This window comes from Epinephelus moara, chromosome 1 (assembly GCF_006386435.1).
Source record: "Epinephelus moara isolate mb chromosome 1, YSFRI_EMoa_1.0, whole genome shotgun sequence".
Taxonomy (NCBI): Eukaryota; Metazoa; Chordata; class Actinopteri; order Perciformes; family Serranidae; genus Epinephelus; species Epinephelus moara.
The window spans coordinates 4,529,466-4,545,316 of record NC_065506.1 but is presented as its reverse complement, the minus strand read 5'-3'; the positions used below and the strand labels follow the sequence as shown (position 1 = coordinate 4,545,316).

The following is a 15,851-nucleotide window of genomic DNA, read 5'->3' as shown; positions in this document are numbered from 1 at the left end:
CCTAAAAATTCATATCAGCCCTGATAATCGGCCAGGCCGATGGAGTCGACGAAGAAATTGAAATAATGGCAAAACGGATTGGTAATATGGTGAAAAGTATTCTCCGTCCACATGTCAGGATGTATGTTTATAATGGCTGCAAGGACCACAGCCGTCTACAACGCTGCCTCTATTTAAAGGTACATTATTACAACCACCTCCACCATTGCCTCATTTGTTGCGGGAAACTTTTGACTCTGCCATCATAAAGGACGCATGGAAGGATGGGGCAATGACGTTTTAAACGTTTGAAAAGGACACATCTTTCTTCATATGTCAAGGAAGTGTAAATGAGCCTTAAGACTTGCCGCTTTAGCATTCCTTTTGTGGTCATCAAAATATTTAAAAACCTGTTAGCATCTATCATCCATTTCTAACAATGAGCCACAATCACACTTTAAAATACCAGACAAATCAAAAATTAGCTTTTGTTTGGTCACATTCTTGTGACTGTAAATTACAGCAAGGAGATCATCAAGTGGCATCCAACTTTCCTCAAATGCTTTGACCCTGAGCCAAAATGTCCTCCAGATAACAGGTTGGCAATGATGGCTAGTCACTGCCTATCTTCTCCTGGCTTCCAGCTCAACTCCTCCAGCCTTTTCCAGAGCCAATAGGAGGCTCATTCCACTGCTTCCCCCAGCATGTGAGCAGCTGGGTTAAGGTAAGGTTAAGGTAATGTGTCATTCCATGACGATTAGCACATAATGGTCCCAGACTGCTTGGCCAGTAAATGCTGGTTAGCTGCTGTGCTAAAGAAAATGTAACAAAGAATAAATAAATAAATAAAATTATTACTTGATTAAACTGCACTAATTAGTGGATTTTTTTGGCCATTTGGGGGCAGCACAACAAGCTTTTAACACAACACTGGTATCACATATGGGTTAAAGTTGTGCTAGCAGCAGCGGCTAAATGCACACCCAACAGACACAGAGACATTAGCATCTATTTGAAATCTTGAGGTCTAATACTCACTCTCTTTTTAGTCATTTAGTCCAACTCTCTTTAGCTGCTAGATCCAGATCTGTTCACCAGCTCGTCTCTAACTGTGTCTGTCTGCTGTTTGCTGCTGCACTGGTAGAAAGTGAGTTTATCTGAGCCTTTTCTACTGGAAAAAGCTGTCCGCTGCTGATGGAAACAAAGTTTGTAAGAGTGATCAGACTGAACCATAAGGGTAAAGCCTTAAGCTAAAGCTAAAGCTGTTAGTATAATTTCTTTTTAACGTCTGAGCGTTCGTGTAGACAACTGGCAGCGTCATCAACAGCACTGTTTACATACTTGCCTTTGCACTACATGTGTTACTAGGGTGCACACCAGACCAGATAAAACTTCCAGATTTGCATGATGTAAACAAAGCGACACTCAAGGAAGTTAGTTTATTGTTAATTCTGAAATCAAAGCAATGATGGCCTCTACATCAAGCATGTTCTGACAATGGGGAGTATGTTTCAACATTCCCCATGCCATTCATGTGCGTATTGCATCTTGTGGAGGCATAGTGGTAATTTCTGAGGATGTGCACAACCTAAGTTTCTGACGGATCAGGATGTGCAAGGCATGTTCAGACTGCAGGCAAATTAGATTTGTTTCTCAAATTAGATCTTCAAGACAGACTGTGTGCAGTGTTATTTGCAAGTGATCAGATCTGAGCCTTGTACAGACATCACTAACCTATCTGCATGGGTTGCAGAGGTAACTACAAAGCTACACTGATGATGCCGTTTCTAATGTGGAAGCAAGAGAAATATGTTGTTGTGGTTGGTTTCTTCCACTTTTGCTTTTACAGAGGCCTCTTTCCAAAGAACAAACACACAATTTATTTTGATGATTGTCCATAGACTGTTGTTTTCCATGTTGTCCTCCACTGCACTCTGCTAGTAGCAGCATGGGATCTGCTCAGCAATTCTATCACGCTGGATTGATGTTGTCATTGTGTACCATGTTGCCATTGACGCAAAAGACACTGTGAAATCTGATTTGAGCGGCCAGATTATCTGGACCGAGACATATCTGTAGAAATGACATTTCCATCACCTTCAAATGTGGTTTGGATCCAATCTGGCAAAAGTATATTTCATTTGTTTTCTTTGCCGTTCAGACTTTCTAATTGCCTTATTGCTCTATCCAAATCTTGGATCAAAATGTGGCATTTTCAGTGTGTAACCTACTAGCTCGGATGCCAACCCGGTGTCACTCTGAAGTTGTTGAATACCGGCGCTTGGTCAGTGACTTCCAGCGTCAGACACTGATGAAAAAGCCATCCTTTCACGTCGACATGATACGGGGTTTACAATATGTTAAACAATAACGGCGCCCAGCAGCGTCAGGGGGAAATGAGGCGAGACAACAACAAAACTTAAGGGGATGGAAATCCAAATAGGGTGGCAGGCCAGTGTTCACATCCCTTAAAGCCAAACCCTGTTCTTCTTTCCTAAACCTAACCATGTGTGTGTGTTGGCAAAATATAACCACGTGTGTTTGTTGTTGAAGGAGAAAAACATAAATTTGCAGTGTTGAACTGACACAGTGCATTTATTGTGAAAGAGACTGTATGCAAACTGTACATTTCCTGTGAAAAAGGAGGTGTATTTTAAAAACAGACAACGCATGTAACAGGCTGAAGTTGATACGGCCCCCCAGAACATCAACAACCAATACACACAAGGTACCTTACACGTCATATCTCAATGTGGAAATTCCATGCCCAAACATTGATATATGATGGGGTCGGAGTGAGAATGTGGTGTGGGGGTTGTTGTTGCTGCTTCCCATAGCGAAGGGGATTTTAAAAATGGTATCGCATGGTAGCGGAGAAGGGGAGAATGCTGGTTGAAATCAGCACCAATGGCAGGCTTAAAGCCACAGGCTACATCTGGTGAGTCAGACGAGAGCAGCTGTAATGAATGATACTAAAGATGATGCAAGTCAGAATCTTGCTACATTTGCATGGAACATATCAGTTTTAAAATCTTCTTGCTGCATGTTTTTGCCTTCTGTATGTACTCCATTAACTTGGAGTCATATTATATTAGTTTCAAGGGTTGTTAATGCTTATGGGAAGGAATGGGAATGTAGGGATGGATAGAAAGTCTCCCTGCTATCATCTCTGCTATACTCAGCAATTGTTGCTATGGTGCCAAAACTCAGCTGTTCATTCAGGTTATAAGCTGAACCAGGTTAAAATTGACTCTATTAGCATTTATTGTATTTATAAACTGGAAGAAAAATGCTGTGACAAAATGTCTGCTTATGCTTTGGTAAAAGTGGCCCAATGACACGAGCCTCTGGAATAATCTGACATGAATATCTGTATTAAAATTGAATTAGAATACTTTGACAACACTTTGACATACTGTACCAAATAACATGTCACTGGTGGCTGTAATTTCCTGCACGTGACTCTGAATAAGTAGGCAGACAGAGAAGCAGAGGGGGAAATCATGTCTGACGTACAGTATGCGCCAAAGGCAGTGGGAGGAACAAGAGAATGTGTGGGGGCAAAGAGGGCAGGATATGAAGGGCGAGGGAGGAAGTGGAGAATAGACAATGAATATAATGAGGAGTGGAGACAGGAATTAGATTAGAAGAATGGCATAAGAGAAAGTGCTGAAGCGATATAAAGAACGTTGGGATGAAAATGGAATGAAAGGAGGAAAGTTAAATGAAATTAGGTATTGTAGAGGGGATGAAAAGCTTAGAGGAGCACAGAGGTTAGATTGGAGAGATGCAAATGCTGTTTGAGGAGACAAAAAAGAGCAAAGGAGAGTTAGAGGAAGTGGAGAGGATGTGACCAACTGGTGGAGGAGATTGTTAAATAAAGAAAATGAATTTTTATCTCTTTGAAAGGGGGCTCTCAGAGGAGATGATGGGAGTTTTCTCTGCTTCAGCTACGCTCAAATTCTTTTCCTTTTGTTGGATGCAACAATGGTGATCAGGCTAAGCTGTGGTACATACGCACACAGTAACACTCACACAAGCACACATAGTCACACAGGCACTGAACTGACACATGATATTATCAAATGGCATGGCCACACACCCCCACAGTGTCCTAATTAAGAGCACATGCAGCGGCACAGTGTAAGCATGCCTCATTCAGCTGTGGCAATCGCTTTTTTTATTAACATTTGCACTCTCCAGTTGTTAATTTAGCTCCTAATGACGGTGTTTTCAAGCAGCTCCCTCGGTTGAATTGACAAGCATGAAGAGTGCCCACTCACTTTAGAGATTGTTACACATGGTCAAAATACACACACACATGTGCTAGCTACACATGTGTGAAAAGGCATTCCTCATTACTAACCCTGAATAAGAAAATGTTATGGTCAACTGCAAATATAGCTCCCACCTACATCACTGACAAAGCTAAAATAGCAAAATAGCCTATATGCCAAAGGTACGTGGACAGAGTTAACCAAACCGTTGTCATTCTAAAGTCATCAAAAAAAAACAAAAAAAAACCTGCTTGGTCAGTGATTTCTGCGTCACACACCAACAAGAAAAGGCATCCTTTTGCAGCAGTATGATACATCACCAGGCGGCAACAGTTTGAAACACTGCAAGAAAAGAATGTTACTTAAGGATCTGGAAAGTCTCTATAGGGCAGGAGGGATGGTGGATGGTTCCAACAACCACTGGACTTTCACTCAGGATGTTGCAGTTGACTTCCTGCATGAATTTGGAGCCATACCATACTGTTTTTTTTTCTAAACCAAACCATGCATTTGTTGCCTTAACCTAATCATGTGCATTTGTTGCCTTAACCTAATCATGTGCATTTGTTGCCTAAAACTAACTATTTGCGTATGCTGCCTAATACATATGCGTTTGTTGCCTACCACAAACCACGTGCATTTGTTGCCTAAACCTAACCATGAGCTTTTGTTGCCTAAACCTAACCATGTGCATTTGTTGCCTAAAACTAACATGTGCGTTTGTTGCCTAAAACTAACTACGTGCATTTATTGACTAAACCTAACCATGTGCATTTGTTGCCTAAAACGAACTATGTGCATTTATTGCCTAAACCTAACCATGTGCATTTGTTGCCTTAAACGAACTATGTGCTTTTGTTGCCTAAACATAACCAGGTGCATTTGTTGCCTACAACTTACCGTTTGCGTTTGCTGCCTAAAACACATGTATTTGTAGCCTAAAACTAACCATGTGCGTTTGTTGCCTAAAACTAACCAGGTGCATTTGTTGCCCAAAACAAACCACATGCATTTGTTGCCTAAAACACATGCGTTTTTTGCCCAAAACTAACCATGTGCATTTGTTGCCTAAACTTACCACGTGCCTTTGTTGCCTAAAACTAACCACGTGCCTTTGTTGCCAAAACCTAATCATGTGTGTTTGCAGAAGGAAATAAACGTTAATGCAAGGTGTTTTACTGGTGTACATTAATTTTGAAAAAGACTGTACGCATCTAATGAGCACAAATTGTACAGAAGTGTATTTTGAAAAGCTGTGACGAGTAAGGAGTGAGTTGAGTGGTGCTGGGTTGTCCCTAAACTTTTGTAGTAGTAGTAAACAACTTATTAAGTACAATATATTTAATCCAATATATTTAGTGAAATCTCATTTCCCTGTAGAGCTGCGTGCAGCGTATTGATTTGTTCAGCTCCTCCTTGCCCCTCTCTCTCTGTTTGACCACTGATGCGCCTGGGATGGAGTCACACACATAGTGACAAGCATAACTGTTAGTACCACAAGATTAACATTACCCAGCAGGTTTAATGTTTTAAGGTTAAATCTTGTGTTGGTGTGAGAAAGGCTGTTGTTTTTTACTAAGATATCAATGGCTGCTCTATCTGTAACTGAGCCACCAAAACTATGTTGTTCTGTGTATTTGTGCCTAAACCTAACCAAATATTAATCACAGCATTGTTAAAAGATAGAGAAATTCAAGGTTTCAACATATCGGCTACATAAAAACATACTAATGGAATGTATCTCTGGTTTGCAGTGAGGTACAATGCCAACAATTTTTTTGGCGACTGCGTTGGACAAAGCCAGCTCCATGAAGACATAGTTTTCTCAGTTTGGTGGGGAAGAATTTGACTGTCCTGCACAGAGCCCTGAACTCAACCATCCAACACCTTTAGGATAAACTGGAACACCAACACTTGCCCCTTTTCCGCCAACATGGGACAGTTTCTGTTCTTGTTTGTGCACCTGATTTTAACCTGTTCTGAGCATTCTGACCAAAAACAAAGTGATTCAAAACCCAAACAGTTGCTTCCCAGCTTGAACCCTGAACAATAGCAGGTTTTTCCTTTATTTGAAGTACTAATTGTGAAGACATCAGTGAGACGGTCATAATGGCAACAAACGATAAAGAAGAAATGGTCGGGAAGAAAGAGCATGCATTTGTCTCACTAATGTTGATTGTTACTTGTATGAAAACAAATATTTGTGATAGCAGAGCAAAAGCTTGAATGTAATCAATGCGATCTGCCATCTTGTACTACTGTTTACTTCCATTGTGTGTTGTATTGTTGACACATTCTCGTAACATGTTCCACCCAAAATTGGTGGAAATGCAGGCTGGTTGACGAGCTAGCACCACGGCCCTAAGAATCCTGAACGGGACTGGTCCAAGAACCAGAGCTAATTTAGTGGAAAAGGGGTGTATGAGCCCAGTTTCATCATCCAGTATCAGTGTTTGACCTCATTAATGCTGTTGTGTCTGAATGGAGGCAAATCCGTGCAGCCAGGTTTTAAAAGTGTGAAACCAGAGGAGTGGAGGCTGTTATAGAAGCAGATTTATGTCCGTAGTTTCCGAATCAAACCTGGGTATAATGTTTGGGTTTACTCATATTTGTGGTTGTGTTGTGTACAAAAGTCCATCCAAATATACTTTTTAGCATTTAAGAATTTTGTAAGATTTATTGGATTCCTAGAATAGTTTTCGTGTTGTAATTTTGAATTTATTTGTAATGCACCAATCGTTCTTTCCTTCATCTACTTCTTCTTCAGTTACTGGTTTCCTATATTTTCCAGGCCACTCGGAAAACAGGCATAAACTTGTTGGATTCAGCTTCTGGCTCCATGTGTAGGTGGAGAGTGCAACAGTGATAAAGATAGTAAGAGCAAGAGAGCGAGTTTTTCCACTCGAAAACAAGAGAGAGTCCACAGCATGTCTAGTGGCTGCTTGTTGTTCTGCTGTTGAGGCTACTGTCAGTAGAAGAACTGCTGTTTGTGTCTCTAGTACAACAGATTTCTCCCTGTATGTTTGTTAGAAGCTAGTGCAAAATGTTGGCTGCAGAAAGCATCTCTTGAAACCATTCCCTGTGACTGTTTTAAACTGAATGACAGATTTATTGGGTGTCTGGGAGACAAGAACAAGCCTGCACTGCTGCAAACAATCAGAAAGCTCAATTATGTTATGATCATGTGTATACAGATATGATTTCTCATGTTCCATGTAAGTGCCATATCTCAAAACCAGCATAAGGTGTGCATGTAGAATGAAAACGAAATGAACTGCTGATTTGTCACTAATCTTTACTATCAAATGAGAGTAAAAAAAACAAAACAGTAGCAAACATCATCAGCTGGCAATTAGCAGAGTTTTCCTTTAAATCTACAGTGTAAGTGATGTTTCAGAGAACAAGCTCTATGGATGATTGTTTTCTAAGTTTCTACTTTCAAATGCATGATGCAACAGAGCAGATTATTGATCTTGGACCTCACACTGCACTCAAATAGAAATAAAGCTGCACGTAACATCAACACGGAAATGTAAGCTCCATCTAGGCCATGGCTGCAAACTCTGCAGGGCAGCAGTACATTCAGACTCTGACCGATACCCTGATGAGATCTCCCTTCAGCCCGGGCTCACTCCCTTTATCAAGCGCTCTAGCTAATGAAGCGCTCCACTGGAGTGGCTGTGGAGGACAGCTGAGGACCCAGTGGGACTGCTTTTCACAAACGCCTGCCTGAATAAGGCTCTTTTGTAACTCAGCTGGAGGTTATTAGTCAATCATGCCAGCTAGGCAACACTTAGCGCTGCTGGGGTTTTTCCCTGGGATGAGTGCGCTACTGATTCACACACACTTCAACTGTCACAAACACAAACATACAAGTAGCAGCAGCACATGTAACACCAGCTAATATATTTTTACACACACACACACACACACACACACACACACACACACATATTTGTATTAATGTTACAGCTGATCTAATTCTTGGCAATACATTTTGGTGATTTTTACATAAAAATGCAAATTTTGGCAATAACATTTGGTGACTTTTTTAAAGAAAAAACTTATCGCAGTCAGAAACTGTAAAAACATAAATTATCATTGAAATTTAAAATTACTAGCAGTCCTTGGACAAATCATGTGTGACTAACGCTTCCTTTAGGAAATAACAACAAAAACATAACTTCAACACTTTTTATATAACTGCAGGAGAGAGGCTGCAGAATGATGATACATGAAACCCAAACTTTAAATAGTAACGATAAGAGCCGATAACGTTGGAGCTTACTAGGATCACGGTCTTGATTAAATTTGTCTCGGGCCATTTAACACCGGGTCTCGGTACCGATCCCTGCCCGGGCCACTCAGAGGTTGCTTCTGGGCCGCTAATTGAATAGGCCTGATTTACATGTTTAAACGGGAGCTTTACTGCTTGTACTTGCCATGTTCACGTTGTGTGTGTGGATGTGCGTCCAGGTCGGGGCTGCTGCGGTGAGGTGAGAGGCTGCCTGTCTGCAGCGGTGCCTGTGTATTGTGCAATATGGTCAGAGTTGGCGGACTCCCTGTTGAAGACCTCTGCTCTAAAGGGAAACAGGCTTCGGTTTGAGCGGCCGTTTTCCGTGTGGTCCTAGTGCTCGACGCGTCTTCGTTTATTAGTGTGTAACATTGTTTTTGGATGGTATAAAGTGCAGGGGACCAAAACTGCCTCCTGAAAAAGTGCAGGGGACATGATCAGCACTGCTTAGTTTTACTGTTTGATCTCATTTTTTTTCAGCCTCTGTTTTCACTATGCACAAAACAGTATTGTGCTCTCTTTCTCTTCACAAACTCTCACTATTACAGATAAACAATGCACTAAAATATGTCTTTTTTTATTTTAGATGAGAAAAAGGCAATACAGTATCAGAATCTCAAATTATATTTAAGCAGCACTGCCTAGTTTTATCATTTGATCAGAGTTTGGTCTGAGCTATAGAGAGAAAGAGTGACAGAGAGGGAGGAGTCTGTCTCTTGATCTATGGTCTTCGTTTCAGTGGTGGCAGGCAATATGGAAATGTGGAAGTACAATCTGTAGTTCAAGCAACAGCTCCAGACCACCTCAACCCGCCAGATGACACATTTGAGCAGGGAGATCTGGGCGTTGGTAAGATGGAGGAAATTTTACCACAGTTCATTTATACATACTAAACACATTGTTACGATACAAACCTGGTTGAAAATCAACAAAGTCTCTTTTTAACAAGATATTATAATCATCACCAGTTAATTATTAACTATTGACAAATACTTATCGGTAATATAGTATTTAAAATGTTATAATGTGTGCAACAATAAACTGTTAAAATAACACAAATTAAAGCATTACTAACAATTAGTTACCATTACTGATCATCATTTTATTGTTAAAAAATACAGTAACTATTAACTTAAGTTCAATTAACTATCAGTTCAGTGGTGTTCATTATGTCTTTAGTTTATGGTAATGACTTTAGTTGTTCTTTTATCTCAGACATGTGTTAGGATGTTACATGCCTTGACATGTTTCGGCGGAAACTTACGCCTTCCTCAGAAGTGTCACTTGGTGGTGGTTGTGACGCGTCTTTATCAGCTGATCTGTCAATCAGCGATATTAGGGAGGCGTGACCGTCGATGAACAGGGATGAGGGGGCATATATGCTCTCCCACACCTGGAGCAGCATCCTGGAGAGGCAGCGGATGGACAGCAGGTGGCGTGACCGTCACGCCTCCCTAATATCAGCTGATTGACAGATCAGCTGATAAAGACATGTCACAACCACCACCAAGTGACACTACAGAGGAAGGCGGAAGTTTCCGCCGAAACATGTCAAGGTATGTAACATCCTAACATGTCTGAGATAAAAGAACAACTGAAGTCATTAATTAACTATCAATCTACCATTTATTAATAAATGGATAATATAGTGTTGCCCTTTAATCCAGTGGTTCTTAACTTTTTCATGTCGAGGACCCCTAAATTGATACACAAATATAACCGTGGAGGAACTGATGATCACAATAGTCACTATTATGACTCTTATTCACATTGGGCTCGCCTCTATAGTCAGTCTCCCCAGGATTTTCGCAGGCTCTTTTTGCGATAGTGCGGGCTGGAAATGCCTGATTTCACGGTAGCTTTTTAAAAAATATGCAATGAATGTTGTGATGTGTATGGATGAGAGATGTGATGATATCGTAAGTGAAAATTGCAAAAAATAGCTGTGATGCTTTCACAAATTCAAATCACTAGCTGATCACCTCCAATCAGCTGTTGCTGATGTTCCACGCAGCTGAAGGACCCTCCTTCTCCCTCTGCCCACTTAACACGAGCTAAAACCTGATTTATGTTTGGGCACGCAACATTTCTGATGAGTGTCACTTGACAAAAATGTCATGTGACACTTTTCTGCCATGTCAGGCACCTGGAGAATTTTGTTTTGTCAGACAATGTTGTATTGTGTCCTGCAATTAAATTAGTAGTGTTAATATCCTTGCAGTGGAGATAATAGTTTTCAATCCACAAGGACCCGGCCTGCATTCAGCATCTCTGTCCACAGAAGCAGCTGTCTGTTAGCACCAGCTGCTGCGGAGCTGAGAGGACAGAGGCCGTCTCATTATACATCTATGGGCCGGCCAAACTGACTTCACCAGGATGACTGACATCAGACATTTACTGAACCAAAATAGCTTTCATGTCAGTGCCATGGGAAGAAATCAACAGTCTGTTTATTGATTCATTGATTTTGGCGTCACTGGTTTCCATGAAACCTTTTTGCCAAAGCATAAACTGAAAACATTGCGCTGCTCCGTAATTTCTGTTGAGCAACACTCTTCAAAAATGTTGGACGCCCAACCATAAATCTGGCTTAACATAGCCCAACATAATCTCATCACTACTCTTCATATTTTGCTGCTTGGCAGAAGCCTCGCAGCAGCAGTTAACATCCAGCACTTAGATGTTTATCTCACACAGATACCAATCTGTCATTAAACCCAACTGTTGGGTAACATTAGCTGTGTGATGCTAACAGACAGCCCTGCCACTGTGCAATGTATTCTCATGGAATGGTTCATATGATATTCTATGAAACAGTTCGATATCCAACACTGACATCCTATGATTTTGGTTGGAATTGGTAGCACATTGGTCATGTGATTGCAGCCTTTCAAAATATGTGGAGTATGTACGTATTTGGGTGCATTGCTTTTCCTAAGAAAACATATGTGAAATTTGTGAGAACAGCCTGTATTTTGTGTGTGTGAGACTGTCCAAGGAACAGGGCTCCAGTGCCACAGCAGCAGTCTCATGATAAACAGACAGAGTGAGAGAGAGGTGAAACAAATCAATAAACTGCACGCCGCTCTACAATGATATGACATTTTACTTAGCAGCAACTTCTAGGGCTGAAAGGTGAAGCCAACAAAGAAGTGCCAAAAACTGCATCTCCAACCTCTTGACAAACTATGGTCACTTCTAGCTCCAAAAAAAAAACAAGATGGCAACAGCCATAATTCCAAACTCAAGGCTTCAAAGCAGTCCACACACTAGTGGGTGACGTCACGGTGGCTACAACCATTATTTTGAGAGGCTATGGATTTCACCTGTTTTAAAAAGTCAAATCTGTGGTAAAGTTGCAGTGATTAGACTAAATTCAAAGTTATGCAGAATTCATGGGAGTTAGCTGAGTTTGCACTAATTTTTGCAATTGCAACATCCTGGAGGGACTGAAGAGTGAACTGAATGTGAAAATAACTTTCCTCATTTTTCTGGTGACACCTGGTCCTCCCTTAAGGACCCCTGTGGGATCAAATTGAAATGGTTACAAGTATTTATGTGTCATTATTCCTCAGAAATTGTCATTCAGATCAAACACTGAAAACCTTGTTTTCAAACTGAAACTTAAGTGTCTTTAATGGAAATGAATCCTGTTTCTCCCTCCAAACCAGGCTTTTTTTTTTTTTTTTTTAGCCTTTATTGGATTACGTTGATTTACCCTCTATGAATGAACCTGACCAGTGCCTAAAAAAGTAGCTTATTGTATACCATTGTACTTTACCCTTTATTACTGGCTGTCAAAATCTCACACACCACTATACACTCTAAGCTTCTGCTAAAAGGCCATCTCTGTATGTCTGCACTATTTCCTATTTGTGGGCTTTTATATATACCTTTCTCCTTGGGCTTGTTCCCTCTTATCTGTGCACATACACAGAAGGACCTGAGATTGTCAGAGCTGATCACTTTGGAATAATTTAAGTCAATCTGAATGGTTCGAGAAAATATCACTCTTGATTAATATGATTGAATTTTTTACTGAAATCATTTCAGATTTTTTTTTAATCTTTTTTTTTTTTTACCTTTTTATACATCATAATTTACTTTTCTTACTTTGACCTTGCATATTAGGTGAGTATTGTGTTCAGTCATTGTAGTGTGTGACAGTTGTATTTGTCTGTTTGTATTTATTGTTGTAAGGATGTTTATGCTACCCTGTTGCCCAGCTCACTCTTGGTACAAGACTGACTGAATATAGAATACATACAGTACTGTATATATCAAATCGCTACTGTCTTGTGAAAACCTTGTAACTGTAATTTGGATCATTTCATATTCTCTCACTAGATAACTGAAGCCTCTTCCTGCACACTCTGTTTTAAAAAACGGTTTTAGAACAAGTTGGATCAACTCTAAATTGCAACTAGAGCTGTTCTCCAAAGTTAGTTAGTAGTTTTGCAGATAACACACTCTTGTGTAAAAACATCAGCTCATTGACAGGAAGCTAAAAGACTCAGCAGAAGCTATAGACGTACGATGCTCACTTTTGGTTCACCTGTAAATACCGTTGAACTGAAACAAATCTAATATCGGCCAGAAAGATATTTTCAATCCCTTGTTGCAACTGACCTTGACCATTTTTCTCTGTTGCCATGGAAACAAATGAGACAAGAAAATGTGCTGCAACTAAAGATGTTTCCCTAAAAGCTATAATCAATCTTCTTTTAATCGCGTTCATGCAAACCGCAGTAAAGAGGAGTAATTGGGGTTTTTTTTCACTCTACCTGAAATGGACTCTGGCTGTTGTAGTTCTTCACTTCTTTGTCAGCTCCACGAACAAGCAGCACTCTGGCACAGTTATCCTGGGTAGAAAAGAGAAAAAAAAAAGATAAAACAGGGCTGAGAAAATGCCTAAAACAACACTGAGATCCTTTCATTCTCCTACTTTGTTGAGGAAAAAAGCTGATTAGCTTCCAGAGAAATTAGCAAAATTTCCAAAAGCAAAAGAAGTCAGTAGAGCAGAAACTGATCAGTGTGGTTGAATGTCTGATCATCCCAGCACTGACATGTGAAAAGAAGGAAAGAACAACAGAACATCTATTACCTATATCAGGAATGGAGCTTCATTCGCTGTTAAGTGTGTATCTATTGCTCCACTCAAAGAGAAAGAGGGAGTGAGAGCAACAGAGATAGGTAGAGAGACAGAGAGAGAGAGAGAGAGAGAGAGAGAGAGAGAGAGAGAGGAGAACAGAGAGATGGAGAGTGCTGAAGGGTTTGAATCTGCTGCACAATTCGCCCACAAAGTGCTCAACCACGCATGTACTGTGCACACACACATGAATATAAATACTTTTTTTAGATCCACAATAAGCTATTGAGAGTTGAAAAATCGCTCTCACAGATACTGATACACAACCATAATCTGTACAGTGTTGTCGACATTACAAATGTTTCTGTCATTAGACATCTAACATCTTATTTTAAGACATGCGTTGAGTGTGTTATTTTTACTCATGGTCTCCATCTGGAGTGTAGCAATCCCACAACATATTTTTTTTATATATAGGCTACATTTAATAATGAAGCTTCCAAATGGAAATGTGTGACATACATCAGAGCCAAGAACTGAAGCAGAGGCTTTTTAGCTTTCAAGAGATAATCAGAAGCAGAGCACAAAAGGAAATGTAGGGACTGGAGAGATAGAGGGACGGAACGTGAGAAAGGTCCAATCTCTAATGTCCATGATGCTGAGGGTAATCCAGGATGTTGCAGCTTGGACGCCATGGAAATGTCAGCTTCAAATGGATTTTTCTTGTGCATTTCATGTTGTGTTAGCGAGAGTAGATCACTGATGGAGAAGATGAGAGTGGGGCAGTATTCTCACATATTCTTGCCAGAAGTTTTTAGTTTGGTATGTTTTTATGCAATATTCTTCTCTTGAATCTGCTCAGAGTACCCCATCTATCAAGAAGGAGTGAGAATTCATGCATATTTACGATGTACAGTATAACAGCCTAATAACAGATAAATCCTAGGTTACATCAACCCCCTCTATTTCACAGATGCAGCCATCATTATCATTATCATTATTGTCAATGCTTCAGCTTTCTGGCTTTACAAGATAAGACTTAGGATGTTTTATATTGTTTTATTGTCATCAACAAATTCTATGTAAGACCAAAAGTAACAATAAATGTATACACTAACAAGTACTGTGTGTGTATTAGATCTTGATATATCTTGCTCCTCTGTGCCACAGAGCTCCACTGCTGTCGAAAAATTATTAAAGGGCAGTTCATCCCAAAATCAACCAGAATTACTGCTTTGCTGTTATATGCTTCTGAGCACCAGTGAAGTTGCACTTACAGCTTACATCCATGTCTGTGAAAACATGGATGCTCCACACACATCTTCCCCCCACCAGCACAGAAAATCTATACAATCAGCACAGTTTCAAGATGAGTGTCACCAATTCAGAATCTGACCAAATGTCTCCCCTTCTGTTCCTGAATTATGACATTGAGTAATGGTTCAGAAAAGTGTTATTGCAGAAATGTATGATGTCACAATGAAGTTGACCTTTGACCTTTTGTAAATGAAATGTTAGCACTTTGAAATTTTGTCATAGTTAGTGTACGAGTTCTTGAGACATGGTCAAAAACATGTTTTGTGGAGTTACAGTGACCTTTGACCACCAAATTCTAATCAGTTCATCACTGAGTCGCAGTGGACAATGTTTGACGTTTGTTTGTCAAATCTGAAAGGCGTTATTGAGATATCAATCAATCAATCAATCAATCAATCAATCAACCAAAAATACTACATATTGAAAACCCACCCCCACATATAAACACACACGCACACACGCACGCACGCACGCACGCACACACACACAGTCAATATAGTCAATAACATGGCTGGGCACTGAGGAACCAGGTGAGGAAAGAGCCACCTATGGGGAGCCATCCACACTGAAAGGTGTCACAGCCTACGGCCACAGGGAGCGCCGTCACAGAGACCACCTCGACCCAGACAAACCGAGGTAGGCTCCACACATGGTGCAGAGCCCCCCAGTACTCTGGGCCTGAGGGATGTCCAGGACGACGTACCTGCGGGCAGACCGGACACACCTCTCAGTGTGGAGGCCCCCATGAGGAAACACTGGAGCTAAAAACTAAAAACTAAAAACTAAAAGGCAATATGATAAGATAAAACAAGTATGAGATAAAATAATGATAAAATGCATAAAAGTGTAAGGATTTATAAAAAATTAAAGATTTAAAGATTAAAATAATATTAAT

At 40.4% G+C, this 15,851-nt stretch overlaps 1 protein-coding gene across 1 annotated transcript in view; it reads right to left on the bottom strand.

The window, feature by feature from the left end:
• LOC126388145 (SH3 and multiple ankyrin repeat domains protein 2-like) overlaps positions 1-15,851 on the bottom strand; it is a 276,219-nt gene that overhangs the window by 209,763 nt on the left and 50,605 nt on the right. The window contains exon 8 of the mRNA XM_050041059.1: positions 13,335-13,412. Within this exon, the coding sequence (XP_049897016.1) occupies positions 13,335-13,412 (78 nt within the window). The remainder of the gene's footprint in view (positions 1-13,334; positions 13,413-15,851) is intronic.